Source organism: Phaethon lepturus, unplaced genomic scaffold (assembly GCF_000687285.1).
Source record: "Phaethon lepturus isolate BGI_N335 unplaced genomic scaffold, ASM68728v1 scaffold8809, whole genome shotgun sequence".
NCBI lineage: Eukaryota > Metazoa > Chordata > Aves > Phaethontiformes > Phaethontidae > Phaethon > Phaethon lepturus.
Genome location: NW_010565501.1, coordinates 1 through 27,729, shown reverse-complemented (window position 1 = coordinate 27,729; position 27,729 = coordinate 1). Strand labels below are relative to the sequence as shown.

Below are 27,729 nucleotides of genomic sequence, written 5' to 3'. Positions count from 1 at the left end.
ATGATGTTTAAAGAACATGAAACAATTCTACCCACAGTCAAAGAATAAAGAATAAAAAATTTTAAAAAATGAAGAGAAGTCTTACCTTCCCCTCCTAATAAAATCTTTGAGGAATAATTGCTTGAGCTTAGCACTGTATGGTTTCTGTGACCTATGAATGCTTGATAGATACTCTAAAAACTATAATTTTCAAGCTGTTGTTTGTTTAAGTCATTTCAAATAAAAATACTGCATCTGTTTCACTTTAATAATCAAACTGAGCATAAAAATCATTAAAAGTGTATTTCTGATACAAATTTATATCATATACTAAAAGATACTATTTTATAGATAATTGTAAACCAAAAAGAATAGGAATATACAAAAGGTTTTTTAAATTCCTTTGCACAGCTGAACTCATAGTGCAGGTTTAAGATAAAAAAAAATCCATAAATGAAGTAGTCATAACAAATGTTGAATATAAAATACATTCTAAAGTATTTTACAGAATGGCTGAATTATCAAGCATAAGAACTGAGGATAAAGGATGTTTAATGACAAGCAGCCACATACAGAACACAAAGCAATAAGTTTAAATCAGACTATTTTGGTTTGTGTAGCCCTTTATTAGCAACTAAAATAGAAGATATCTGTTTGTACATCACGGGTAGTAACTGACTATACTGGAGTTTTATTATATTCTAATACAGGATCATTTATAAATGCGTTGTTTTCCTTTTTTTTCTTTTATTAAAAAGCTTCCACCCCTTTTTCAGTTTACAACTTGCAAAACTATTCTGAAAGCTGAGTACATGTGCACAGGTCTGCAAAGAGTGCAAATTTAGGATATGGTAAATGCTTTACATGTATTTGTAAGGACTGTCTGCCACCATGCCTTCATAGGCATCAGCTTTTTGGAGAAAAAAAAAAAAAAAAAATCACAAAATGTTTCAATAACAGCCTTCCTTCCATTGTCCTAAACAAGAAAGCATTTTTAAATGAGTCGAAACTAAGGAAGGACTACACCTACTAGAAAAGAAGAGAGTTCTATTAGTTTGAGGTTTCAGTACACCCAAAGACCAGGGACTGTATCTTTGTAAGGGCTAGGCTGGGACAGAGTGTGTGCAGGTGCCATTCCTGAGCATTCAGCAGTTCAGTGGACCATAAGTGCTCCAGCTGCATAACTCACTGAGCTGTCTTGCCAGTTTCGACACTGGCTTGACTGAGCATAATTCAAAAATGAAAAGCTCATATTCATTCCATTCTTCTGGAGCTCGTTGATAGCCTGAAGAGAGGAGGGAGGAAAAAAAAGCTGTTTAAAAAAGGTATCAGTGAAATTATGACATGTTCTAAACCTCAGTCCTCTCCCGTCCCCCCAGGGGTCCTTGCATCATCTCTTATAATAATGTAAGTACCTCCAAGTAATTTGTAGACCTAACTCATTTCTGTGCTGCTTCATTCATTGACGCTCCCCGCACTGCACTATGTACATCCACGCAGTTCTAAAAGGCAATACTAAACAACCTTTCAAAATAGATCCTTTAGAAACAATGTTTTCAGTTCTATAGGGAACTTACACAGAAACACAGATGTAACAGGAAAAAAAACCCAACACTATTAACACTTTTCAGGTTGTATTTCTTCTATTAAGGAAAAAGAATGTACCAAGATAATTTATTGAAGTGTGACAATTGGCAAAAGTGAATGAACAGAATTTAGCTCAGATTCACTGTAAAACTCATCATTATCTGAGGTTAAGAGTTGGATATTTTTGTAGGGTTGTCATAGTACTGACTTTTGCTACATGCATCTCCAATATTGATATTGCTTATAGAAACTTTTATAGACTCCGCTTTAAAAAGTTCCTCTATATGTTCTCCATATAGACTACATTTCCGGTGAATTAAGTTTTCCCTTTTAAAAATGTTAATATTACAGTAAAAATACAGTGAGATTCACTCAAGCAATAACAAATCTGCAGCACTTCGGCAGTGCTGTAAAGCAGCTGTGACCCAATTTAGACAACTAAGTACATCCAGGTTTATCTCTGCACTGCATCACCAGAGCAGAATACGGTAACTAGAAAGTACCAGTTAATCTGAATTCCAATTGCCACTAATTTATGAGTTAACAGTGCACTGCACCCATACTTACAAAGGCAATCTCTCATCGTATTTGCAAAACTCAAATACACTGCCAGACATCACAAGGCACTCACAATAGCTAGCTAATAGCAATACAGAAAAAATATATACATGTTTGTTAAGTACTGATTCAAAAAAGTAAGCATGTACTACTTCAGGGAAATGGATTTATTTGTTTGTTTCTTTATTTAGGACGAAGAGAAAGTGAATGATTGTATTTCACCAAAATTCAAAAGGAACATGGTACCTCATCTCCCATAGGGAATTGAAACCCCTCAGCCCTTGTAAGAGCTTACATTTGTCTATATGCAAGACATGGAAATTGGAGATCAAGTGGAGAACACTTAGAAAAAATAAATTTGTACAAGACTTGCCATTTTAGAACTAAGGAATACTCCAGCAATATTATGTTTAAAACAAATGTAAGCGTTTTGCTAAAAGCTAGATTTTTCAACAAATCAAAAGTTACTTACGTTTAATAATACACCAATAGGATGTCTTCCACATATTGTATTATGGTATTTCTTCAAGTAATTGCTAAAAGATACAGGATCTAGCTGCTCTATAATGCTCATACCCTGAAAAAGAATTGATAGCAATGATTACTTCACACATTCATGAGCAGGTGTTTATACATCACCTATTTATGACAACACAGAATACTTCAGGTGGAAAAAACCTCTACTTTGTATGAAGGGAATCTCAGCATATGAGCTCTAGCTTGTAGTCATCTTGTTGCCATCCCTTGCCAAACTAAAAGTGCAGGAGCTCTTCCAAAGCTGTCAATGATCCACAGATCTGTGAAGCTACCTTTGCAGTTGAAGCTCATGGTAAAAAAGCTCCTCCCACAGACTAGCCAATCCTCACCTCCGAGGGTGCCCTACTTCCATGGGATTTTGTACAGCAATATCCAGACAAATTCACTAAAAGGGCATAGCAGGAAGAAGTTTTGCCTCCATCTCTTCCTGTTAACAGAGCTCAGGGCTGAGCACTTGCCTGGGACTTCTGGATGTCCAAAAACCCTAGACAAATCATCAGTATACAAACATGCAATTCAAGCATGTAGCAAGTGTAACGTATCCTAGACGTATCAGGCATGCAAGGCAGTTGATCTGGGCACAGGTTGACCATCTTCTCAGTGCATAAAAAGCAGATCCAGAACATCTCTAAAGCACTAGAAAGTTAGTGCACAGCAGAAACGTAAGAGCCAGGAGATGATGCTTCCGCTTTACATGAGGCAGTGACATATATACATCCTTTTCTCCATCCACAGCGAGACCCATGATCCCATGGAGTCATACTATGAAAACCAGCACACGTACAGAAAACAAAACCTTCCACATATACAAACATTCACATTCTTAAAAGCAAAAAGACTCCTACAACTCCAGATACACCTACTCTTAACCCATCCCACTTTGAGCAGATCAAATACAATTAAAGTAGTTTAAAGCAAATCTAAATCAATTGTTGCCTGGATTTTATCATGGCTTTGCTACTTTCCCTGTATTAGACTCCATCCCCTGGTGTTTTTCCTTCCTCTGAAAACAATCAATTCCCTTCACCAGGTAAATGAGCTCCAGACACCGACTAATTCAGCAAGATGCATAGCTGTGCTTCTTACACATAGCTGATGGAACAGGAAAGTTTTCCTTACAGACCGGAAAAAAACATACACTTTGCATGGGAACAATTGGAGGTTGGTATCAGAAAGGGAGAGGATTTCTCCTAAGGTTTCTGCTACTGTCCCAGCCCCTTCCCCTGCTTTTGGGAAAGTGTGGGTGATTAAAGGAGAAATCATGATGCAGGAAGCAGTCAGTCTGTCTGAAGTCTCCACCTCAAGAGTGAAACCTCTTCAATACTCTGCAAGGGCGTTGGCTGATCTGGCAGATACGCTAATTATTCAGACTGGATCACAGTTTACAATGGAGGAGCTGGAGATTCCCCAGGAGAATCAGGGAGGATTAGAAAACAGCAACCATAACCACCACCTTTGTGTACTTTTAATCAAAAACAGACATAAGATGAATTAATAGAGAGATAAATTTTATGGAAAAATAAAACCAAACTATGCTGACCAATTGCTGGCAAGAGCTCAGTTCTTCCAGGGTCATAGAGAGGGTGTTTGGACCCCTGGCTGGTAATTACAGATGTAACTCCAGATCTACAGAATGTAAATGAGTGCCAAAAAAATAAAGGTAGCTATTCTCTAACTAGCAGTGATTACATAGATATAATTGTATTTCTGAAGTTTAAGCAGCATGTCTTTGAAACATCCATTTACTTGTAAATAGTACATGTCAATACACAGCTAAAGAAAGCAGAACCAAACTTGACTATATACTTAAGTGAAACTAACATGCATAAGGCACTTACTCAGATACTGAACAGCTCATAAGAATATATTTTATCCATTTGTAAACGCTTTCACAAGTTTTTAAAAAATGAAAATGGCTGCTCAATTGAGAGACTCATTTTATAGCTGTAAGTCACTGGAACTGGGCAGAGGCATTTGAGCATTTGTCTCAAATAAATGGACATGGATTCATCAGAATGCCTAGTAAGCTTATTTCAATGCACAGTTCAGCACTGAAAAACATTTAGAGCTATGCAGTTCATCCCAGCAAACGCTAACAGAGCTCCATACCTCACAGATTGGAGAAAATCCATAGGAAACTAGTATTAACACATATCCTATAAGCATTCAACTGTACTGAACTTCTCAACCTTTAGGATTTAAAAATTGTTGTGGCAGAGGAGCAAAGACTACCAGGCTTGTTTCTCAGTCTAAAATGGTGTTGAGGAACATAGGAAACATTTGTGTCAGGTTGCATTCTATTTTTCTAAAAAGCAGAAGTATGAAACTAATAATTTTCAGTATTCAGATTAACTCAGCCAGGCATGGTTTAGAACAGAGTTAAAATATATGACAAAACCCACATGATAAAAATGCAAACCATCAAACAGTTCTGCAGTTTATCACATGGTTATTATGGCACCACATAGAAATTGCATATTTCAGTTGACCAGACACTGTAAATGGCATCTACAATATCCTAGCACAGTGCACTTAATAATGTAACTGCTTTTAATCATATTAAATATAATTCCCTATGTGACCAAGTATCTACAAGCTTACAAAAAAAAGAAAAAAACCAAATCCCAACCAACAACACACAGGCTTATTTTATACTATACTCCAATAATCCTTTGGGTGGTCAAGTTTAAGTTTGCAATTAGTTGCTTCAGCAGCTTCTTCACACTTTAAAAATATGAACTAGTAGCACACTTACGGAAGTAGAAAAATCTTGGTCTTAGCACTAGCCAGTCCAACTATCTTTGCACATGCGAGTGACTCAGACTAGAAGATAAATAACCGACAGGAAAACTACTGGCTGGGCACAGCAGAGAGAGCAGGGAGCCGGGCACCCAGGCAGGGAGTTGTGGTCTTGCATTATGCCCAAGCTAAGAAGCCTTCCCAGGCTAGAGCACTGTGGAAGGTGCTAGCACACCACAGCAGCACTGCAGAAGCCATCAGAATTCAGCAGTTCATTACAGCCACCTGAGAAGCCACCCATGCTGCGCACAGCTCCTGCACAACAACTGCTGTCTGTTCCTGCACAGCTCTCCTCAGCGCCTGCATTATCCTCTCCCTTCAGCATTCAGTGTAACAGAATCCTCCTGTTGACTCAAGTGAGGCATAAAGTTTCATAAATAGATATAAAATGAGCAATCTGGCAGTGAAGATTGAAGCAAGCAGTCTGCATTTTCTGGCTAGCCACAATCAACAAATAATTACTCTTCAACGACATCTTACAGAATACTCCACCACTTTTATTTAAAAAGATGGTAGGTATCAGGTTATGATATACAAACAAATTATTGCACATCAGTTGCTCAATTATAACTCTTCATGTGAGGATTCCTCCCTAAGGTACCCCTGCTAACCCTGGGGCTGTTTATTCCTTTCACTGTCACTTCACAAGGCGCACTGTGGTACCCTTAGGGTATCAGCGGTCACATGAAGAGTTACCATGGAGAAACTGATGTCTGCCCAGCAATATTTACTCCTCTGTATTTTTTTCTGCTAGAGTCTAAGGCTTTAACTTAAAATTACTGCAAATAACATTTCTCAGAGCAGTTACCAGGTTAGTAAATCTTCAACGCCCAAAGCGTTTAGCATTGTTTAGGCACTAGCCAGGAAAATCATCATGCATCTCCACTTAAGGTCCAGTCTAATTTGTCCTTCCACAAGGGCATTTCTAAGGAAAAGTAATTTCATCTTAACTCAGAATATCTTCCTTCTTACAAAGTGCTCAGCTGACTGCTTTCCTAGTTAGGTCCAATAGAATTATTGGGCCAGTAATAGCAAAGGTTAAAACCTCTGACTGTTTTGTCTCTATCTTAATGCTATTTTCTCTGTGAAGAGGACCTAGTGGTTACAACACCACAAGTTTCTTTAGCATGCCAAATACATTAAAAAATTCAGTACTTATCTAAGAAAACAAGAAGTAGCTGAGTGGGGCATACAAAATTGAATAAACCCATTCCAGGAGAAATGTGACAGGGAGACCCTTGTGGCACTGTGGATGGCATCCCAAGTGTACCCACAATACTGCTAAATAGGAATTTCTGAAATTCACCAAAAGGAAGACCTGCTCTGTACAGAGTTTGAATACAGAGTCATGTGTTCACACATGGCATGATATAAACAGGCAAAAAATAACCACAGTATACTGCTACCACCATGTTTAGTTTTCCAGTTAAACTTAATATTGGAAAAAGTATTTTCATCATTATTAAGCAGTAGACATCATTTTCAATGTTACAAAAAACATAGTTTCCTTTTGGCTGAGTAACTACCAAAAGAAAGAGTTGGTGCAGCAAGTATTCACTAGAAGTAATTATATGCCAAAGTCCAGTCGTTCTACAAGCTTTCACCACAGAAATTAACACGGGGGAAACTAATGTTTGCTAATGCACCTTAATCTGCTCTCCTGCAAAAACACTCAGAGCTGCAAATTCTGGGACTCTGTAGAAAAACACTTGTCTTTCTAGAGAAACCTCTCAACTCACAACAAGAATTATTTAAAATGGGATAAATAGAATGAAGGCAAATTATTTACTGTTTCCATTCCAGCGATGAATAGTGGAAAAACAAAGAGGTTAATATGGATACACAAAGCAAAAGAACTCCAGAGATCTCTCCAGTGGATAGGAGTTATTCCTTCAAGACAAGGAAAAAAATTAACATGCCCTGAATAACAACAGTTCTCTCTTCTAACAGTTTTTACAGAAGTTACAGAAATGATCCAAAGCAGTTTTAAAACAAATTTTGAGGTTACATATTTCCAGAAGAATTACTTCTATTCTGTGCCTTAAGTATGGTCTTGAACATTAAACGCAATTTTTTTCATTTAAAAAGAAATCCTTGGCTCCTGTGATTGCAAAGAAAATGCAACATAATGGGTATCACGATCTTTATGTATTTAGCATTCCTTTCAGCCTTTTGCCAAATCCAGAATGAAGTAGGGTCTACTGCTTTTCCCCACCACCTACTACAGAGTAAGGGATGGGGAGGGGGAGACTATTCCCAAGAAAACCGTGACTTTCATTCTCCTGACCAGCACAATCCCCTAAGGCCTTTCCTCCTCAAAATGGATATTGCTGAAACTATTAGCATAATCACGATGCTATTTCCATATGCAGGTATCGTAGCTACCAAGCCTGAACTACCACAAATACTCGTTTCATAATTCTTATTGCTTGTTGAAAACATAAGAGGGTATGTGGACAGGAATTACATTACACTAGGGCATTTTAGGTAGGTGAGCATGCATTTGTTCTTGTAAATTAAGTTTACTAGATTATACCCGCATGTATTGTATTGCAGTCAGCAAAATGGAGGATACTAGCTAAAAACAACAGCTAAGTTCTTATTGTGGTAAACAAAGGAAAAGTACACATTCAATAGAATAGCTAATCTATAATATTTTGTTAGAGAAATTTCTAAAGTGTTCAAAGAAATGTAATGTACAGGAGAAATTTGTTAGTTAGTTCCACCAAATCTTAAAACTTACCATTTTATCTAGGTGCTCAATGGATCTATAAATTTCTCCTTGGGATTCATCATAGTAACTGTAACGGAACCTCTGACCTTGAAACAAAAATCACGTATAAAATAAAAAAGGGAAAAATTGTAGCTAAAACACTCCCTAGTACTTACTAAATAATTGAAATTATAATATTTGTAAAGTAGCAATCTTCATTTATTTTATACTTTTTAGCTCCACTGAGGAAATTCTAGGGCAATCATCGAAGTAGCAGCCCAGAACTAAAGTGAAAAATACATGATGGGCAGCTATATTCCTAAAGAAAAACCTACTATGTAGAACTGACACTGCAGTATCACTTATTAATTGCCTGTTATTGCCATGGAATCCAATTCTATAAATTAAAAAGTAAAGCAACATTTCATTTCGCTATCCCTCTTGGAGAGGTCAACCCTGGAATCAGGCTACATCTGCTTGCACAACAATACCCACAGTAAATGAAGGTTAAAAGAAAAAGGTCATGATAATTCAATGAACAGTTCTAGATGGTTCATTAGCCACAACAGAACCCAAGTCATTCTTACATACCTCCACCTATTTCACAATTCAAAGATGAGTAAAATATGCACTTAGTTACGTAAGTTGACCAAAGATGACAATGAAAAAATGTTGTGTAATATAAAACATATCTTTCTGAAGCAGTCCCTTTTCCAGCTGTTATCACACTTAATAGAAATATAAAGTGTTAAAGCAGGACAGAAGTCAAGGCTTCTGGAGTCTTTATAGCTCTGCCACCAAGATGAACTGGGATAGCTCTGGTGAATTGGCATATATACTCCATCTGCTATCTTACCCAGCCGTAAAACGTACAAAACTTATTTCCATCAGAGGAATTTTGCCATGTCCAGTGAATTTTTTGCTTATTAATTTTGCAAGTTGCTTTAGGTGCTTAAAAGAGGAGTAAAAAGAGCAAGAAACTTCAGACATTTATTTCATTGCAACAGTAAAGAGATGCATATAAACCCATACACCTTCACCATTTCTTTCCTCCACTACACTGAAAACACATTACCACATTAAGATTTTTCATCTATTGTTCCAGATTAAAAAGAGAAAAATCCTTTTTTAGCTTTACAAAGGCATTTAAGTTTCAAAGAGACATTTACCAGAAGTTAAAATGTTCAATGTTTGATAAAATACACTATTTGAAAAACACTACAAAACATTCATCGTACTGTTATAATGAAGAGATGTGAAACTTACCCCAATGGCAAAAGTCAGAAGAAACCACAAAGAGGTTACTAGGATCAGCTAGGTATTTACTGAAGAGTTTTCCAAATTCCTGCTCTTTTGACTCACTCAGTGCTCCGACCAACACAGGAATAATAGTAAACTCATCCTTATGGCTTATAAGCAAAAGAAAAGAGGTTGTAATCCAAGTAACATCTGAAGTTTTTTCAGGGCTTGCTAACTGAAATTGCAGAATGCTTTAAAAGGTCACTATTGAACTGAAGATACAGTTAATTTTGTAAGGTCATACTAGGAAGTTGTTTTAGAACCTGAAACTACTTCAGTTTCAGAAAACAAATCCCCTCCCCCCAGTATTTGTCTTTGATGCAAAGTAAAAACACCAGGCAAACAAAAAGAAAAGACACAATGAAACCAGCAATAAAGAAAGAATTAAATTCTCCCTGTATAGATGCTGCACACCTGTTGGGTAATTTTCCAACATATATGAAAATGCTCAAGATAGCACCCAGATATATACCAATATCCCAGGGAAAATTACAAACACTGTGGAAGAGAAGTTAAAAAAAAAAGATGATGGGGAAAATTGACAGAAAACACAAATTGACAAAAATTACCACCTTTAAAGAAAAATTATTCAAAGTACTCATCTGAAATGGAAGGTATAAACAGAACCCTGATTTCAAAATTAGTATTAAGGCTCCAAACAAACTTAAAATCCCACAGAAAACACCTATTAGTATTTGAACTTCTTTCAGAGATCCCTTCCAAAAATGAAGGAAAAAAAAAGAAATCAGATACTGAGAAAGATTCATGAAAGTATGTCTAATATTAACACTATTAAGTCAATATAAACTTGTTTGTAAGAGATGTTCCAATTTGCTCCACTCACAGTTTCTATTACAGCAACTAATCATAGTCTCTGACCCTTTCCTCCCCAAAATTTTTATTGGGGGAATGTGGGAATTATATACCACATAGGGTATTATATACCATAAAGGTTATTATTGCTTCCTACTGCACTTCACATGTAGTTCAAACATTTAATGCACATAATGCTTATTCTTGTAGAAGAAGTAATTAGCCCGAGTACCTTTCCATGGCTTTAGCAGTATAAGGCAAATGCATTTCAATACTGTGTTCATCTTCATCTGTCTGTAGGGACATACGCTCAAACATTCCAGTCTTCCACAACTCTCCATAAACTGAAATGAATTAAAAATTAATTTTTACTACTTTTTTTTTTTAAAAAAAAACACTCTAAAGCAAGGTACAGTGCCTCTTTATCAGAACAAGCTCAGTGTAACAAATTACTTGCCCCCAGGGGCTGCCATCATAAACCACTTGTTTTTAAATAAATTCAGGATTAAAACTACGTTCAAGTTATTAAGATACAAACATAATTGATTCAGTTTATAACATAAGTGTGTTAAATCAGTGACTTTGTTAATATATTGAGAAATATTTTAAGTTATGATACAAAATTTAAGTAACACAAATAAAACACATTTGGAAATATGCATGTATTTGCCCAGCCACTGAATTCTTATTTTCACAAACTACACCATCATATGTTTAAAAAAAAAAAATTTTAAATTGCTGATCAGCAATGTGGATGTGTTACTATTTAACATAATTTATTAACTGAAGCATGAAATCTAGAGACAGCAAAAACTGATTAAGTGATCCACATTTATAAGTTATCTTTTCTACTCTCAACTGCACTTGGTGGTATGCAGAGTCACCTCTACATTTTGAAAACTCTCCACGGGATGAAGACTTTGATGTAAGGCTGTGCCTCCTTCTCCATTCCATAAAGGAGTTCTACAGAAACTGAAACATTTGTTACCTAAGGAAATTTCTGCAGGCACTATGGAGAAAGCCTGAACTAGCTTGCTTAACCACAGTTATGACGAAATAGCAATACTTCTGTGCTAATCAGCCCTTCTGAAAAAGATATTGCATTATTTAGGTATACCTCAAAACACATGAAAGTCAAAATATCAAATTTATCTTCATCGCACCTTTACGCTTAGCCTGAAAGACCGGTATTTCATGGACTACCAGTTTTCAAGTTCTGTAGGTACTCTGCCAGTTAAAAAAAAAAGTCACATGCAATAATGCATCCAAATACAAGCAGCTTTTTGTTCCTCTATCATTCCTCTGTTAGAAATAAACTCAAACCAACTAAAGCACTATGTTTTTTTTCCAGACAGAACACTTCACAGAATAATGGTGCAGGTGTGTAGTGGGCTATAATTCAAATACAACATCTTTTAAAGGCATTACAAGTTGAGATCACTTTTAAAGATCACTTTGCCAAGAGGCGCACACTCGTAATGGAAAAGATAAGAAAAGACTGAGAATTCTTTACTCACAGAGCAAGAGAGACATTAAGGTTATAATATAGCAATGCCTGCAACCACCAGGATCTTTCAGAATTTAGCTTTCATTGCAGTAAGAACAGATTTATACTTGTCTGCCACTTAAAAATAATAAAGTGCCCAACAACAAGAGAGTCCTCAGCACTGCAGTTAATACTCAAGCATAAGCAATCTTCAAGATGTAAGCTTTATCATGCACTTACTCTTTTGGTCAATTCGGAGATCATACAGGGGTGTTCTGTAAATGTCCACACTGGAAAGTGCACATCGGGAAAGGGGCACGTGATGGGAAGGCCCAAGAATGAAAATTTTTCGTCTACAACAATTAACACAAAACCCCACAATTCAGACAACTGCAATTGTACAGAGACTTGGTTTAGATTAACAAGTTTAATAAAAATGTACAAAGTGATACTTTCTGGTGGTTACCAGAAAAATAGATTTTTACTCTGCTGTGTGTGAGACCACAGATCAATCCATGGCCTAGCCTTGCTCACTATCTCAGAAATGATCATGACATCAATTCCATAATGTTTCCCGTGACCTTGAACCTCTTAAGCAGGTTATATACTAGAGGGCACTCATCAGCTAGAAATCCGTCTGTCTGTCTGGAGGTTGAATGATGTGTTATAGCCCCTTAGAACAGATTTTTGGATTCTCTTCTTGGACCAAGGCAACCTTCAGTTACACACTACCTTCAACAACTACAGGTATGTGCCCTTGCATAAGGAATATGGATTCATTGTCTATTCAGAGTTTATAACTTATTTACTTGATTAGCCTTACTTCAGATTTCATCAAATTCAAATTTAAGTCATTCTCAAATGTTGTTTTTATCCAGCTGTTGCATCAACAACAGTGACTTGGACCTGCACATTCGTAGCTTTAGCTGATACAGCAAACTTTCACACATCATCATGATGTTATTTCATCAAGTCCTCAGTTCCTGGCTCTTGATTAGATGTTAAGGGTCTCCTGCCACAGGACTTAAAGAAAAGAAAAAAACCCAAAACCTATAGGAAATGCAACTTTTCAGATTCACGATCATATCATCTTGTTTCTGGCACTGAACTAAAGGAGTGGGACACAAAATTTTTTTTTTTTTCCCTTATGTGTGGAGTGCTATAGCAAGCTATACTAAAATCCTAAAGCTTCTTACAGAACTCAAAAACAAAATATCCAAACATGCAATACTTCAGCTGAAAGATGAATTCTAAACATCCCATGTGGTAAAATAGCAAATGATCTAGAAAGTCCAATCAATTCCACATCACTGAACCTGGGGAATGCAACTTGTTCTAGAAATTTTAGAGAAAGTAGTTATCTGTCACACCATAAGTTATCTTCACTTCATTTACAATAGTTTAGAAAGAATCAAAACCATTGTCTTTGGAGAGCATTACAACATGTTATCTCATAAGCAACAGATAGACATAGCCAGGTTTTATACTAACATTGCAAAAATACATACTTTGAGTAAATACTGGAGATGTTTTAAACACTTGTAATTTAAAAAAAACAAACATTGCAGTCAGCAAAACACATAAGAATTATATTCCTTTAACCTAGAATAACTGTATTCATATTTTGCAAGGCAGGCATAGACTACAGTAGTGTGTTAGGCTTTTTCCTTATTTTTTTTAAATTGTTGTGCTGTTAGAAACACTAGTCCATTTAAATTTATTACAACAAGTAACTTTCACTGACTTCAAATGTTATATACACACACTGGTCACTCTCCCCACAGCAGAAGAGAATCGTGGCAGCATTCAGCCCATAATCCTGCACTGAAAAACCAATGTAGAATCATGATCAAATATTTTAATATACGTAAAAACCAAACAAAACCTCCCAAAACAAAACTAAAAAAGAACAAAGTCACCCTGCAACCAGTAAAAAACACCCCAGCTTGGCCTTTTATAAAAGCAGTGGAACATCAAGAAATAAAGTAAATCAAATGTTATTGACTGCAAAAGGAACACCTTTAACCCCTCCCTTCTAAAAAGTTAGTTACCAACAAGTCTCAATAATTTTTTAAAATACTGCTTTACATTTTCAATTTCAACAACTACATTATTTTTTTCTTTTGTAACACCCAAACAATTTGAACATTTATGATGTTAAAACAGAAGGGATGCATAAAATCCTAAAAGAGTATAAAATTAAAATTTGAGTACTTCAAGGTGTAAGAATGTAAAAAGAACATTCAGCTTCTCAGAGAACTGCAATAGCATTGTCTTACACTTTGTAAAGAAAAACTTTAATACTTACGTAATATTGGGATCCACTTGTTTGTAAGCATGGGCTGCACAAGATCCACAATAGGTATATCCTGCGTGGCTGCAAATCAAAGTGTACAAAATGTTAACATGTTAAATATTGCTTAACATCCTAAATATGCTGATATTGCTATTAAATGTTAATATCTTCAATATTATTTGCCCACAATGACCTAGAAATAGTAAGAGTGATCCAAAAATCAACTCCTGAAAGAGCTGGAGAGCGCTGTTCCAGTACTGAACGTACGAGGGACATATTTGTTTAAAAAAATATCAGTGACCATTACTTGAAAGTTAGTACATAAGCCTCCAAGTCAAAGCACCTTTTGTTACTTGTAAAAGATATTAGTAGGCAGACTGCACAACTGCATATTATCAGAAGCTCTTAATAATGCTAAGAATGCAGCCAGGGGACAAGGGCATAGTAAGTTGCTGGAGAAAGCTCTTCTAAACACACTCCAGGAACTGAATATGATGACAGTGAAGGGATCAGGCAAAGAGAGACTACACATTACAGCAGATACACAGAGAATAAAAAAAGCTCTGTCATCGGAGAAGAATACCTCAGCCATAGAATGAATGGGCACAAGGAAAGGAGTGGAATGCAGCATGCTAGCTTTTATCACAGCTAATGGGATACATGCTTTATTTCCTATTACTCTGGCCTGGAGCCTTTCTCGACCTGTATTCCTATGTGTGCTCCAAAAACATTCATCATTTTTCTGACTAGTTGTTTCAAATATCACATCCAAATCTTAAGACCCATTCCCTTGAAGACCGTTAAAAACAGAAGATTCAGTTTACACCACTAAAAGCATGAATTCCAGAGGACATTCATTCCCCAGGGTCCCAGGCCAAGTGATGGAGAACAGCTCATGGTCACTCAGCAGCATGTCCATAGCAGAAGGCAATGCCCACGTTGCACAGCGCTTGTGCCACATTGCCTCTGGAGCTTATCTGGAGTGCCTAGGTCAATAGTTACTGTTGATTTTGCATCAAATATGTGCAACAACACAACTGCAGCTTTCCAGGTGGTCTTTTTTACAACGATACTGAGAATGATACAGGCTGCAAGTCCTGGGACATACAGGCTGTTTGAAGATACAAGTTCCCCAGTGACAACACTATACAAGTTTATATTTATTTATATGTATGTATGCTCGCACGTGTGTATATTCATCCAGAGTGATACCTGTAGCAAGTTACCCTCAAAATTACCCTGGGATTTTACTTCCATTTCACTGACCTCACTCATTCTAAAGAGCTCAGAAAGGTACTAACATACACACCAAGTGGATAAACAGGAGACTGAGACCTAGTGAACCAGCGAAGTGTGTTATTTGACAATGTTGAAAGAGCCTTCTGAAAGGTTCCCTCTGCTACAGGCTTCTTCAGTCTTCCACAAAAATATTATTAGCTGTATCCCACTTAATAGGTGGGAAAACAAAGGCGTGGTTAACGAAATTTGATAAGACAACAGGAAGATCTCCAGCAGTTCTAGAAAAAGAACCCAGGTTACTTAATCCTCAGCTGAAAGGCCTCTTTCATGACATTCCTGTGAGAAAGACTAAGGCAGATTTGGGACAATTTCTCTGCACGTTCAATACTATTATGGAATACTTCAAACATGTCAATGCTATGTTAGCACAAGAAAAACATCATATTTAAGGTGCTTCTTCTAGTATTTCCTTACAATTCATAAGAAAAGTATGTTGGTCATTCCAATTTATTATTATGTGTCTCAACTATCTTCAGGAAATTGAATTCTACCTGAATAGTTTAGGTGATCTCTATTTCTCCTGTGGACAAAAAAAAAAAAAAAACAAAAAACCACAAGCAAAACCAAACTAAAATAACAAAAGTAAACCATTTTGGATAGCTGAATAGTGTTTCACTACTTTTTGTTTTAACTTTGCTGAGTTTTGATTTGTGGGGGATGCTGGAGTTTTGTTTGGTTTTTGTGTTTTGTTGTGGGGTTTGGTTTTTTTTTTTTAACTATGTGTAGCTGTTATACTAGAAGTGCATTGAAAGAGCTGTTACCTTAGACTATCACTCCACTAATACACTTCTGATCTGTCTTACTGGATCACAAATGAACATTATGTCTTCAGTCCATCAGTAAAAGGAAAACTAAACATATACAAAAAAGTGCACAGATTCCTTCCGTTCTATGCCATATCCAAAATACTTACTTAGAAACCACACTACATGCCTTTCAGCTAAATACTAGCTTTCACCAGTTTTCAAAATCACTCAAAATAAAGCAGCATTTAACCAATCAAGTATTACATATACTAAAAACAGGTTTCAAACTTACGGTGCAATAATGGCTCTAGCAGGTCTCTTTGTGGATTGTACTTGAGAAAGCCAACCTTCTAGCTGTGCATTCAACTGGGGTCCTATGAAGAGACAAGGAAATACTGAAGCCATAAGCAAAAAAAATCTAAAATGCCTCAAGAATTACCAAATAAAGTCCGAAAGTCTAGATTTAAAATCATCTTAAACATCAAAGCCTGTGTTTAAATCTAAAAAAACCCCAAAACCAACCCAAACCCAACATGTCTGTGATGTTGAAGGTTACAGTAGGAAAGTTTCAACCTCCTAGTCCAGGAAGTTAGAATAATTTAGGTTGGAAAAAGACCTTTAAGATCATCAAGTCCAAAGTTCATTTATTGCACATCCAAACACACACTTGTTCTGTGGACTGATGCACACACCATTTCATCATTCTAATGACGTAAAGGATGCGAGGCTAACAGATGATTGATTCCTCTGGTGACAATATTTGCAGAATTCAGAAGTAAAACGTTAAGGTGACCTAAACCAAGAGAGCTTGATATGGGAAGATGACATAATAGAAAGACCTTACATACTGACATGATGGCCAATGGCTATGGTATTTAGTCTCTTATTATTATTAAGCAAGCACAAGAGCAGAACATAAAGCAGACTATAACCTGGAAAAACTGTAAATATGCAGGAAAAAACTGAAAGTGAGAAGACATCATGCTTATAGCAATGCCTTAACTTATGATTGAAGTTTACATACTGCAATGATTTAAGTTTACATACTGCAAGTACGTAAACTTCTTGGCAACGTTAATTTTGCTAATTGGTCAATCCACTATTTAACTTCTTTTTTTAAACTAAATTCTGTACCTCAACAAGTGGCAAATATTCTCAATCAATTAGCCAACAGGTGATAAAAATGCCTTCTAGAAATAAAGCATTAAAAAAATACAATTTGGTTATTTCCCATCACAAAGAAAACTTTTTGATGTAAAGCTATTCCTGAAGAAACAAGCTGGCAAATACAGTGTAACATTCCTCATACTAAAGAACACAAACCAAACTTTCAAGTAAAACTCATGCAGCTGCTATTGTTACAAGCAACATATCATTAACAAAGAGAAAAACAGATGCACTTTTTCCAGTTGACACTAAGCTTTTGACAGAACTGTATGTCAGCAGAGTTTATCTGTAAAGTAGGGTGCAGTAAGCTGCTTTTCTTCTACCACACACGTTGTAGATTTTTGTATCTTCCTGGTGCAGGTGTAAAACCACCAACTGCCAGGGAAAGTGAAAACCAGATTAGATACCTGAAACTATTTCACAGCTGTGTTCCAAACAGCCGAGATCTCAAGCTGACGGCTCTCCAAAAACCTGACAAGAACTACAGAGAATCGGAGCAAAGACGTCAACTTTTGCAGAATCCCATCAGTCACTCACCAGCGATAGCCAAAAAGCTTTCTTGAGAAAACCAGGTGGGAGGGAGAAGGAGGGAATCAAAGCCACTGTTTTTTATAGAAAACTTAAATTCACATGGTTCATGAAAAAAGGACAACTTATCTGGTTGTAAAGAGCCCTACCTTGTTACATGAAGAAGGTGAACTAGTGCAGTACCGTTTCTCTTAGCCTACAATCACCTTGAATGCCTTAGTTGCTGTCTACAGCTCTAAAAAGGCAAAAAAGTGACATTGATTAGCCACTGTCACTCCTGTAATATAGTGGCTTTGTGAAATGATGAAATTGTCAAAAACACCCACACACCAATTTTGTTCTGCTGCTTCTGTTGCTTGGGGAAATTACAAGCAGCAGAGACATGCAAGGGAGATAAGGATAATGACATCTTAGAAAATGGAGGCTGTTGGGGAAGCTAAGTAAAAATAAATAGATATCTATTTCCATCCTCTTTCTAAGCTGCTAGTAGACTAACAAAACAGTACTCTATTACACTCTTATCACTTTTATTTTTTATATACTTAAGAGTGAAGATACAAATCGCTTCAAAATTTTACTTCCTAATTCTCCCAAAGCAAGTAGAAGGATAAAGTACCTTCTGAAAGAAGCTCTTTAGAGTACATTTTTTTTTTTCTCAAATGCCTACCACCCAGAAACTTAAACAAAAGATGACTCTGCCCCACCTGACCTCTTCTCCTCAAAGAAGATCCACAGGCAGCACAACAGCAGAAGGGCCAGAACCTCTTAAGCAAAGCGAGACAGCCGTGGGACCCTCTTCCCCAACAGGGCACAGTTCTTGGTCTTCCTCCATCCCTTCTTTAGCAAGGACTTGTGGTTAAGAAGGTGGTTACAGTGATTTGTCTTTGGTTAGAACAAATCAGGTAACTTGCTGAACAGTTTAAAGACAAAGTTCAGAATCTCTGTTAACTTCCTAAAATGACTGTTCAAATCTGGCCAAAACTTCTGATCTTAGAATGTAGTAGCAGAGTAAGATGCCCAATTGCTCAGTGCTATTATAGACACACTCTAACAAAATAACATTTTTTTTTCCTAGAGGCAGTAAAATAACAGATCTGTATGACCCAAGGGATGAAACTTCTGTCAGTGTTTACTTAAGGACCAGTTAAAGCATCTGCTTTCAGATTTTTGTCCCTTTGCTGCAACTGCAAGGTACCTTTTTTGATCATTAACTGACCTAATGTAAGCTTCCATATCAACTGATACTTAATTGTACTATTTTAATAAAACATGTAATCAAACCTCTCTCTCCAAAGGACTAACAGAAAGAGAGAATGGAGAGTACAAACACATCCACATGACCTTTTAGCTAAAGAAAAAAAATAAAAATCAAACAGCACCCACACGAACTGACAGGATTATAGCCTACCTGCAGCTTACTATGCCTACAAATACTTTTAAGGGGGATATTCTAAAACTGTGACTTTATTGTTACAAAATTAGCATCAACTTTTTGTTGAAGTGTTCAGAGAAGTTTTTCTTCCAATTTCTCAAACATGACAGTGCTTAAGGCTAAAGTCAAAATATTTGAACTGGATATACAAAATATAAACCAACCCACATTATCACAGTAGATATGCTCTGCCATATGGAATTGTATTATAGGAGAGGAGTAGCTTCTTCATGAAGAGCTCCATAAGTAAGTTTTGTTCATATGTAAATGAAATTAGACTGGAAAAAAGTCTTTTCAAATAATCACTGAGATAACTTCAGTAAATATCCATCTCCTAAGCTGACAAGCATGGGTGAGGAATAACGCTGCTGCCTATTTATCCTCCTGCTGCAGTGGTGGGAATTAGGAGAGGTCCCTGCTCCTCAAGCCACAGGTGGAAAGCCCAGCTTGAGAAAGCTGGTAGGATGAGCACAATGGGTTTTTTAAGGCTAACCCAGACAGAAGGACAGAAAGCCTTATGGATGTAACAATCAATACACTTTAGCATTAATACTGTAAGATCAGACCTTTTATTGATTAAAAGAAGATTAGGAGCAAAATATCAGCTTCACTGAAGCACAGAGCATTAAGATTGGCATTTCAATCCTATGAAGTAAGGTATAAATATAGGTATGTAACTAAAGAATGCTGACATTATCTGCGGATATTTCACATCCTGTTTTGTTTGGGAAACTGGCATGAGTTATGCCAAATTAAAAATAATTGCAAGCACAGACCAAGTCTAAACCAAGCAAATTTACAGATACAGCTACAGGCAGCATTTATTCAAATGCCTTGCCTAAAAGGACAAATTATTTTTGCAATCAATGTTATCCCCTCACAGAGCACTAGAGTAAGTAAGAAGGAATCCTTCAATGTTAAATGCATGCCAGTGTTACCCAATGAATAACAACACAAAGACATCCGGTAGTCACATGCTTAGGTTCATCACCTCAATTTATAGCTGTCGTGGTCCAGGCTTTGTGGGTTAAGCCAAACCAGCACATTCTTTCCACAGCCAAGCCTCATCACATGAGGCTAAAGTGCTTATATGCCCAGTGTCAACACAATATGATAGGAACTTGCTCCTGTCCCAGCAGCCACCACTACTAGTGTTTCAGATTGGCAGGGAAGATGCAGTGCTTACTCCGAACCCTCTGTCTCAGTGAATGCTTTTTTACTGGAAGACCATAAGCCTCAACCAAAATTCAGAGCAGCACCAGGGAAAACTGCTCAGGTCTCCCTTGGTTGCACATGTAAAGCACTTGCAGCAATGCAAGTAATGCTGGAGCACAATGACAGTAACGCTGCAGTCCTCAGCTTTCACACTTCTACTTGACAGCTTTTACTTGTCTAAGCATGACTCTTAACCTATAGGAGACAACATTTTTTTTCTGAGCCTTACTCCTTTTAACTACCTTTACCCATTGATGAAAAAGTCTAAACCTTGAAAATACTTCTAGTAAATATTACAGCAGATGTATTAAGTAGTAAATAAATTCCTGTAGAGTGTTAGAAAAATCAAGGCAAGTAACAGTGAAACCTTGGGGGCTGGCACACAATTAGTTTAATAACTGGAACTAAGGCAACCCCTCTCTCCGCAACTTTGAAGATGAATCCAAAACATTAAATTGTGAGGAAAACTCCAATCTGAAACATGACAGAGGACTAACTAGTTTCTCTTCCTAGTTAAAATTGCAGAAAGTATAAGGACTGTTTTAAACAACACAGGTCTCACTTGGGAAAAAAAAAGAAAATCTCTGTTTCTCACTGCAACAAAAGCCAAATCCTTGAATAAACAACAAGTTTTACCTATGCAAAGACTAGGACTTGTCAGGAATTGAAGGTGATTTCCAACAACTCATGTTGATGGGTACATTCCCTACTGCTAGCATATACTCTCTTCCAATACTGAATACTGATGAAACAGTAAAATCAGCCTATAAGCAAGGCAGAAATTTACTTATGCAAACTATAGGACAGGGGAATCAAAAAACTAAGATACAAATAAAGATTACACTGATGCTACATGAACTCCTATTATACACATTGTAAGACAACAGCAGGTAATGCTTGAAGGAGGAAAATAAAACTGAAGCCACAACAGAAACATTGAAATCTGCTTTGGTGGCAGTTCTCACCTGCATGTCCTAGTTTTCCAGTATTCCACTAGCTCTTTAATTTCTTTTCCTGTAAGTTATTAGGAAATAAATAATCAAACCATAATACCACTTGTTAAGAATATCAACCAACATGCCCCTACCTAGCTCTATAAAATACCTTAGCAGTTAGGTCATTCAGAGATACCAAACAAGTGACCTTCTGTTTTATAACTCTGAGAAAGTGATTTTGGCTCTAATACATGCTAAATGTAACCTCCTGAATTTGTGAAAGTATTCACTAAATCATACTTGCAGGCCTATTTTATTAATACCAGGATTGCACCAAATGTAAAGCTCTTTTTCAATTCCAATTCTACAGTAAAAGTTGAATTCTTTACTTGGAGTATCTTGATTCTGACTGTATTTAAGAAAGTCAGCTAGAAATAATAGCCTGGTGACTGTATTTTAAATTATGCCAGTACACTTTTGCAGTATACAATGTTAAATAATACAGTCTGCATATTAATACTGTGTTCCATGATTAATTCATTAAAGCCAGCAATGACACAGCTTTCCCCATAAAATGTCTAAAAAGATAGAAGACCAAAGGGAGTGAAACATTACGTTTAGATTTAACACTGCAAAGCAAATACTTTATAAATTTGCAATACACTATGATTAGTTGTTCACAGATTGCAAGATAAGAATTTAAGTTAATACCTGTATTTGCAATGGTCCAGCTAATGTCACAACATTAAGATATCATGGTCAGTCCATTAATTATCCTGCTACTGCAGAAAGCTCCTTTCACTACAGCAAAGATTAGGTCAAAACCTTCTCTCATTTCAGTGACCCTCACACACTTTTTACATTTTTTACCTGATCCATTTGTTCATGACCACCTACAGACAACATGATGATTCATTAGCTGTACATTACATTTATGAATGAGCTGTGATGAGTTATTCCCATTTTGGGGAACATGCCAGGGTTCTTGGCACACCAGAGTTAAGCACTTTAATAAAAAGACTCTTTTATGTTATAGCGACGATCTTCCTCAACACCTCGTCTGCATTCATACTCTAACAGCAACCAAGATTGCACACCTTTTTTCCTTCTAGCCACTTCAGCTGCTGCAGGCTCTCAAATCTAACACACTACAGAGAAGGTTTTCTGCTCTAAGTTAACGTAGGATGTAGCCACTCTGAGGGTCAGCGAGAGAAATCCCAGCAGCAGTGTTTGCCCTCAGAAACCACGGGCAGCAGGCCTGGTGAACAGCTTACACATGTTCAACAACATCATGGCAGAGCAGAAACAGCTGTAACCAATGTACACACTTTCTCCAATGCTGCTGAGAAGTTCCAGCTCATGCCAACAAGCACACAAATGCTGGTATATATCACTATTCATTAAAATGGACACTTTCACGTCACTCTCCAGGGCCCCCAAGCCCCAGAAGGTGCAAGTGACAAGAGCTGTAGTACCTTGGAATCACACTGCTATAGCATGTTGAAGCTGGCTACCTCAAAGAGCTATTAACATATAACCTCGTCTCATCATAAAAAATAGCTTTGAAGACACTAAGTGCAATGGCCTTTCAAGTCAACACAGCAATTACTCTGCCAACTCACATTTGCATCAATAAGTGTATGGAAATTAAGGTTCTTCTAGTTCAAACAACTTGGCATAAGCTACCAGAAAGCACACCTCTGACCACTATGGCTTGGTCAAGGAAAACAGAGAAATAAGCCATACCTAATGCAATGACAAACTTATTTTGCAGGGCAAGTTTCAGATCATGTAGTATTGTTATTCACACACGCTCTCAATTCCGTTTTACTCCTGTGATTTGAAATAGCTTTGTGTTTTGCCTGTATCAGCATGCCACTGACTGAGGAAAAGTTGGGACAAGAAGTCTTATCAAACACTTTATTAAAGAGTGGTATAGTATTCAATTGGCACTTCCACAAGCCAGGCAAGACAGGCCAGCTGCCAGTGAATAAGCCATGTTAAGCACCCTAATGTGTGACATCTCGCTTTGTAATGGCATGCTATACAGGAAAAAAGATGCATATACGCCAATGTTTATTTTAATTTCAGAAACATATGGTTGATTCCCTCCCAGAACTTCCCAACCCTTACAGAATCTACTCACATGGAGGAACAAAACAGAAGAGAGCATCCACACCTTGTCCTGCAAATAGTCCATGCTTGGGATAGCATGACATTCCCGTTATATTTCAGCTGCTCCTTTTGTATCTAGGAATGTATCTGTCCTGCATTCAAAGTCTTGGAAAATTATGCCATTTTTGTTTCAAGTTGTCCTTAATCTTCCTCTTCCCCCTGCTGGTCAAAATCAATTTCTCAAGAGGTCTGGACCCTAGGTGGTTGAATTAACCCAGCAGTAGCGGGACTTTCTTCCAAAAATAAATCAGAGTGTAATATTTTTCACCACACAACAATGATCCTTTTTTTTTCTTTAAATCTACATGACAACAGTGCAACAGGTTGATACTTTTATTTACCTCATTTTTGCAAGTGTTTTTAGTGGCCACCATACACCAGGCTTTTTTAAAAGCAGACATACAGATCAAGGTCTGCAAGTGAAAAAATAGGTTATTTAGACCAGTGGCCTACTATCAGCAATGGTCACAGCACTACTTCAGTTGGAAGCTCAGCTGTAAAGCTTCCCATATTCAGTGCTGCTGCTAAGTAGGAGGAGGAACATCTGACCAAACAGACCTCATTGTTAGTTTGCTGCCAGACAAATGCTCCACAGGTCCAAACCTAAAGTCCATTAAGATGCTACACAGACTGATGTGGAACGAACGTGAATTTCCCCAAGCCGTGAATTCTAGAAGAGAAGATATAATGATAATTTTGGTCAAGTTTTCCTTTCATACTGAACTCAACTGCAGAAACTTAAGGAACTTGCTTTTTAAATTCTTTACAACAGCACATTACAGATGAAGAACACATGGGAAGTTAAATGCTAACACCACTGTGAAGCCCATCTTCCCCTCCCCACCCCTGTTCTCAGCTTCATCAAGCCAGTAGGAAGCAGTGAGCTTTCTGTCTGGGACCTCACTTTCCCTTCAATAACAACAAAGTTGTTTACTTATAGTTAGATGTGACATTCTAACATGTGAACATGCCTGGATGTGCATAATTGCACAGCCAATCTCACTTGCTCTAAAAAGTTTATTAGCATCACCATTAATTACATCATCATTAATTGTAATTAGGTGATGTAGTCACACTACTAAGTAGTGCATGTTTATATTTCCCAAGGCAGAACCTAAGCAGTGCATATCCCATAGCTGGAGAAAATAGGGGAAGGAGGGTCTACTTTCAGCTGAAGCAATTGCTGCCCCACAGAGATGAGCAGTCTCTAAAGACAAGATGTCATATTTCTTCTAAACCCTCTTACATACATTACATTCACCGTCCATGAAGAGTAGTGGCTCCCTCATGCTTGGTTGTGGCTTCACCTCTGATACTGCTTCTACTCCTGGACTGCAGAGAAGCCAGATAATCCAGTTCAAGGATATCCTCTGGCCACAAAAGCTGGTTTGTATTCTGGATCTATCCTTTGCCCTCTTCTCCCTCAGGTGGCTTCAGCCCTTCTTTCCCAGAGTTGACTTCTACAGCCAGATCTTGCAGATACAGTTTTTTAAAGCATAGCAATGGATGTGCTCTACTTTTGCAGTCAACTCCCCTGGCCCGATCCAGGACCCCATGCATCATCTTGGATGTTTTGTTGATGTTTTACCAGGCATCTCATGATAAACTGACATTTAACTGAGGTCATCCTCACATAGCCTCTTTAAAATGCTTTCAGACATAATGAATCTGAACACATCCTTCAAAAACCATGCTTCTCGTTACCCCTTCAGACAGGCAGGGAATATTAACGCAGTCATCTTAACTATGGAGCAGGATGACGGTTGCTGGGGCATCTGCTTGCCCTGTGTAATCAAACTCAGCTCTGTAGAAAAAAAGCAGTTTTCAGGAAGCTTAAATGCTAACCAGTTTATATATAACCCAGCAAATCACTTCTGGGCTGAGACGGTAAGCACGAAGTGAGTAGGTAGAAGGACTTGACAACACAATCCCTGGAGAATTGCGGGAACACACTGAAGAACTATCACAACTCAAACTCTAATCTCTGCCTCAGCTCCGTCCTTGAAGCTGTGCAGGTTGAAATCACGTGGTAAAATCCAGATTTTCTTCAAATAGTATGGCTGAGGAAATGAGCTTACATTACAAGTTTGAAACAGCAGCTGACATGTGAGTTTGGCATAAAATACAGGAAAATTTTAAGTTAAGTCTACAGTGAACACGTACCCTCTTGGTCCCCATTTGTTTCTTCTTCCGTTTTGATGGACCCTCCTAAATTGCACACAGAAATTAGTTTCCATGCAGCAAACAACAGGTAGTCCCTACTTAGCTGAACAGGCAGAATTCCTGCTCTCACAAACCCCACATCAACAGCACAAGATAGTTCTATAGGAAGAGGCATAAATAATGGCCCTTTCTTGTCTAAGGAAAACACTACACAGGAAAAAAAAACACAATTCCCAAAACTCCAGCCTGTGCAACATCAAACGCTTACCCCCACCACATACACTGTAACACAGTTTAACTTGTCAGGAGTACAGTCACCATAACTCATTACAAGATGATTCAGTTCAGGGTTTTTTCATGCAGCATTAAGTGTCTGGGCAACCATCCCACACCTCCTCAACAAGCAATACCCAGAGGGCTGCCCAAAAGCAACAGGAGCAACGTCCTTTTTGGATGTCCTATTACAGACAGGTAGTACTGGCTGAACTAGTCACACACACTTACCAGGGTGTAGTCCAACAAAATTACGCACTGAATTTGTATAGAAAAGAAAACAGTCAAACACAGCATCCATGCCTCTTAAATTAATTATGAAAAAAAAAAAAAAAATTCTTATTTGCAAGTATCCAGCAGTAACTTGGTATGAAGTCCAGTATCAAAAAAACTACAAAATTTATGTGCAAGGTCATCTAGCCATTCCACACTGCAAATCAATTTTCTGCCTTATTCATAAATGAAAATACAAATAGTGCAAGCAAGTTGGGAAGTGTTACCACAAAGCTTCAACGTTTTGATGTCTTTGCATGTGTTTAAATCTATACCTTTGATGCGATTTTCTTTGCTTTCTGTAAACAGAGTACTACCCACCCTTCCAGACAATTGGAAAAAAATGTAATTGCAAGCTATTGACACTGGATGAAGATTGGAGACCAGTTTTGTAATGGACACAACAGTTATGTTTGGAATATTAAACTCAGAAGCAGAACAATCATCCTCTATTGTTGTCTCGACACTGCCTACCCACCATTTGCAGCCCAGATACTTATCTCACAGTCTGCCTCTTCCTGTGTTACCCTCCCTCCTGCATTTCTTTTTTTCCCATTCAATTTTTGCCTCATAGTTTGTTCATTCGTGGAGATGGGGGAAAAAATGCACCTATTATAGCCAAGAGATATGTATGACTTTTCACGTCTAGTTCTTCTTAAATGTCAGTTTAGGATGCTGAATACATCCCCTTTTTTTATTTTTTTTTTTTAATTGTATCCCTCCCCTCCCTCTGAACTGTTCTTTATGACAGTCTCTTGTTCCTCCAACCTCGGTCACCCGAAGTTTTGTAATGATCTTTACTCCTGAGGCCAGCAGAAGACCATCCCTTACAAATCTCCCTAATAACAACTGTGAGTGTACAAACATGCCCCCTATCCACAACAGCAGAGTTTTTCCCCCAAAACCAACGAAGCTTATTTCCAGTGTTACCATGCCATTATTACAGGTTTCTGTCTTTTTTGGTGAGGGCAGTGGTGGTCTGCCCTCCAATGCACTTCTTTCTTCTATTCCTTTTCTGCAAATACTTCTTTTTTTAAATAGACAGAGACCACTCTGTACTACTGCTCTGTAACTTTTCACTGCTACTTAGAGGAAGCGCACTGGAAGAAAAGACAGAAGCTTATCTTGGACTACAAGAAGTGAAATAAATCTCCTTATTTCCCCCCACCCCATCACCTGCCTGCTAACCCTGCAAAACACCCCAGGCATCCTGTAGTCTCTCAAGGGAAAAAAAAAACAAACCACCAAACCAAACAACACACCACCACAAGGGCACTGCAAAATACAAGAGCACTGCAAAATAACAGAACCTGTTCGTGTGCTCTCCCATCGATTAGGTGCAATATTTGGTAGGAGGCAGGACACACGGGCTGGCTCTACCACCACTGCCTTCAGACACGACACCGCAGCAAGGCAGGTCTCTAAAGCAGAGGCAGGACACAAGAACACCCGACAG

The 27,729-nt window shown here is 37.6% G+C and overlaps 1 protein-coding gene across 1 annotated transcript; it reads right to left on the bottom strand.

Moving 5' to 3' along the window:
* Positions 1–584: 584 nt before the first annotated feature.
* Positions 585–16,486, bottom strand: MEMO1 (mediator of cell motility 1; the record flags this gene model as incomplete). Its single annotated transcript, XM_010295204.1, has 8 exons — positions 585–1,264; positions 2,597–2,701; positions 8,204–8,280; positions 9,440–9,582; positions 10,518–10,629; positions 12,012–12,124; positions 14,080–14,148; positions 16,405–16,486. Coding segments are annotated over 8 exons (833 nt in total), but the record flags the coding sequence as incomplete, so codon positions are not given.
* Positions 16,487–27,729: the final 11,243 nt, after the last annotated feature.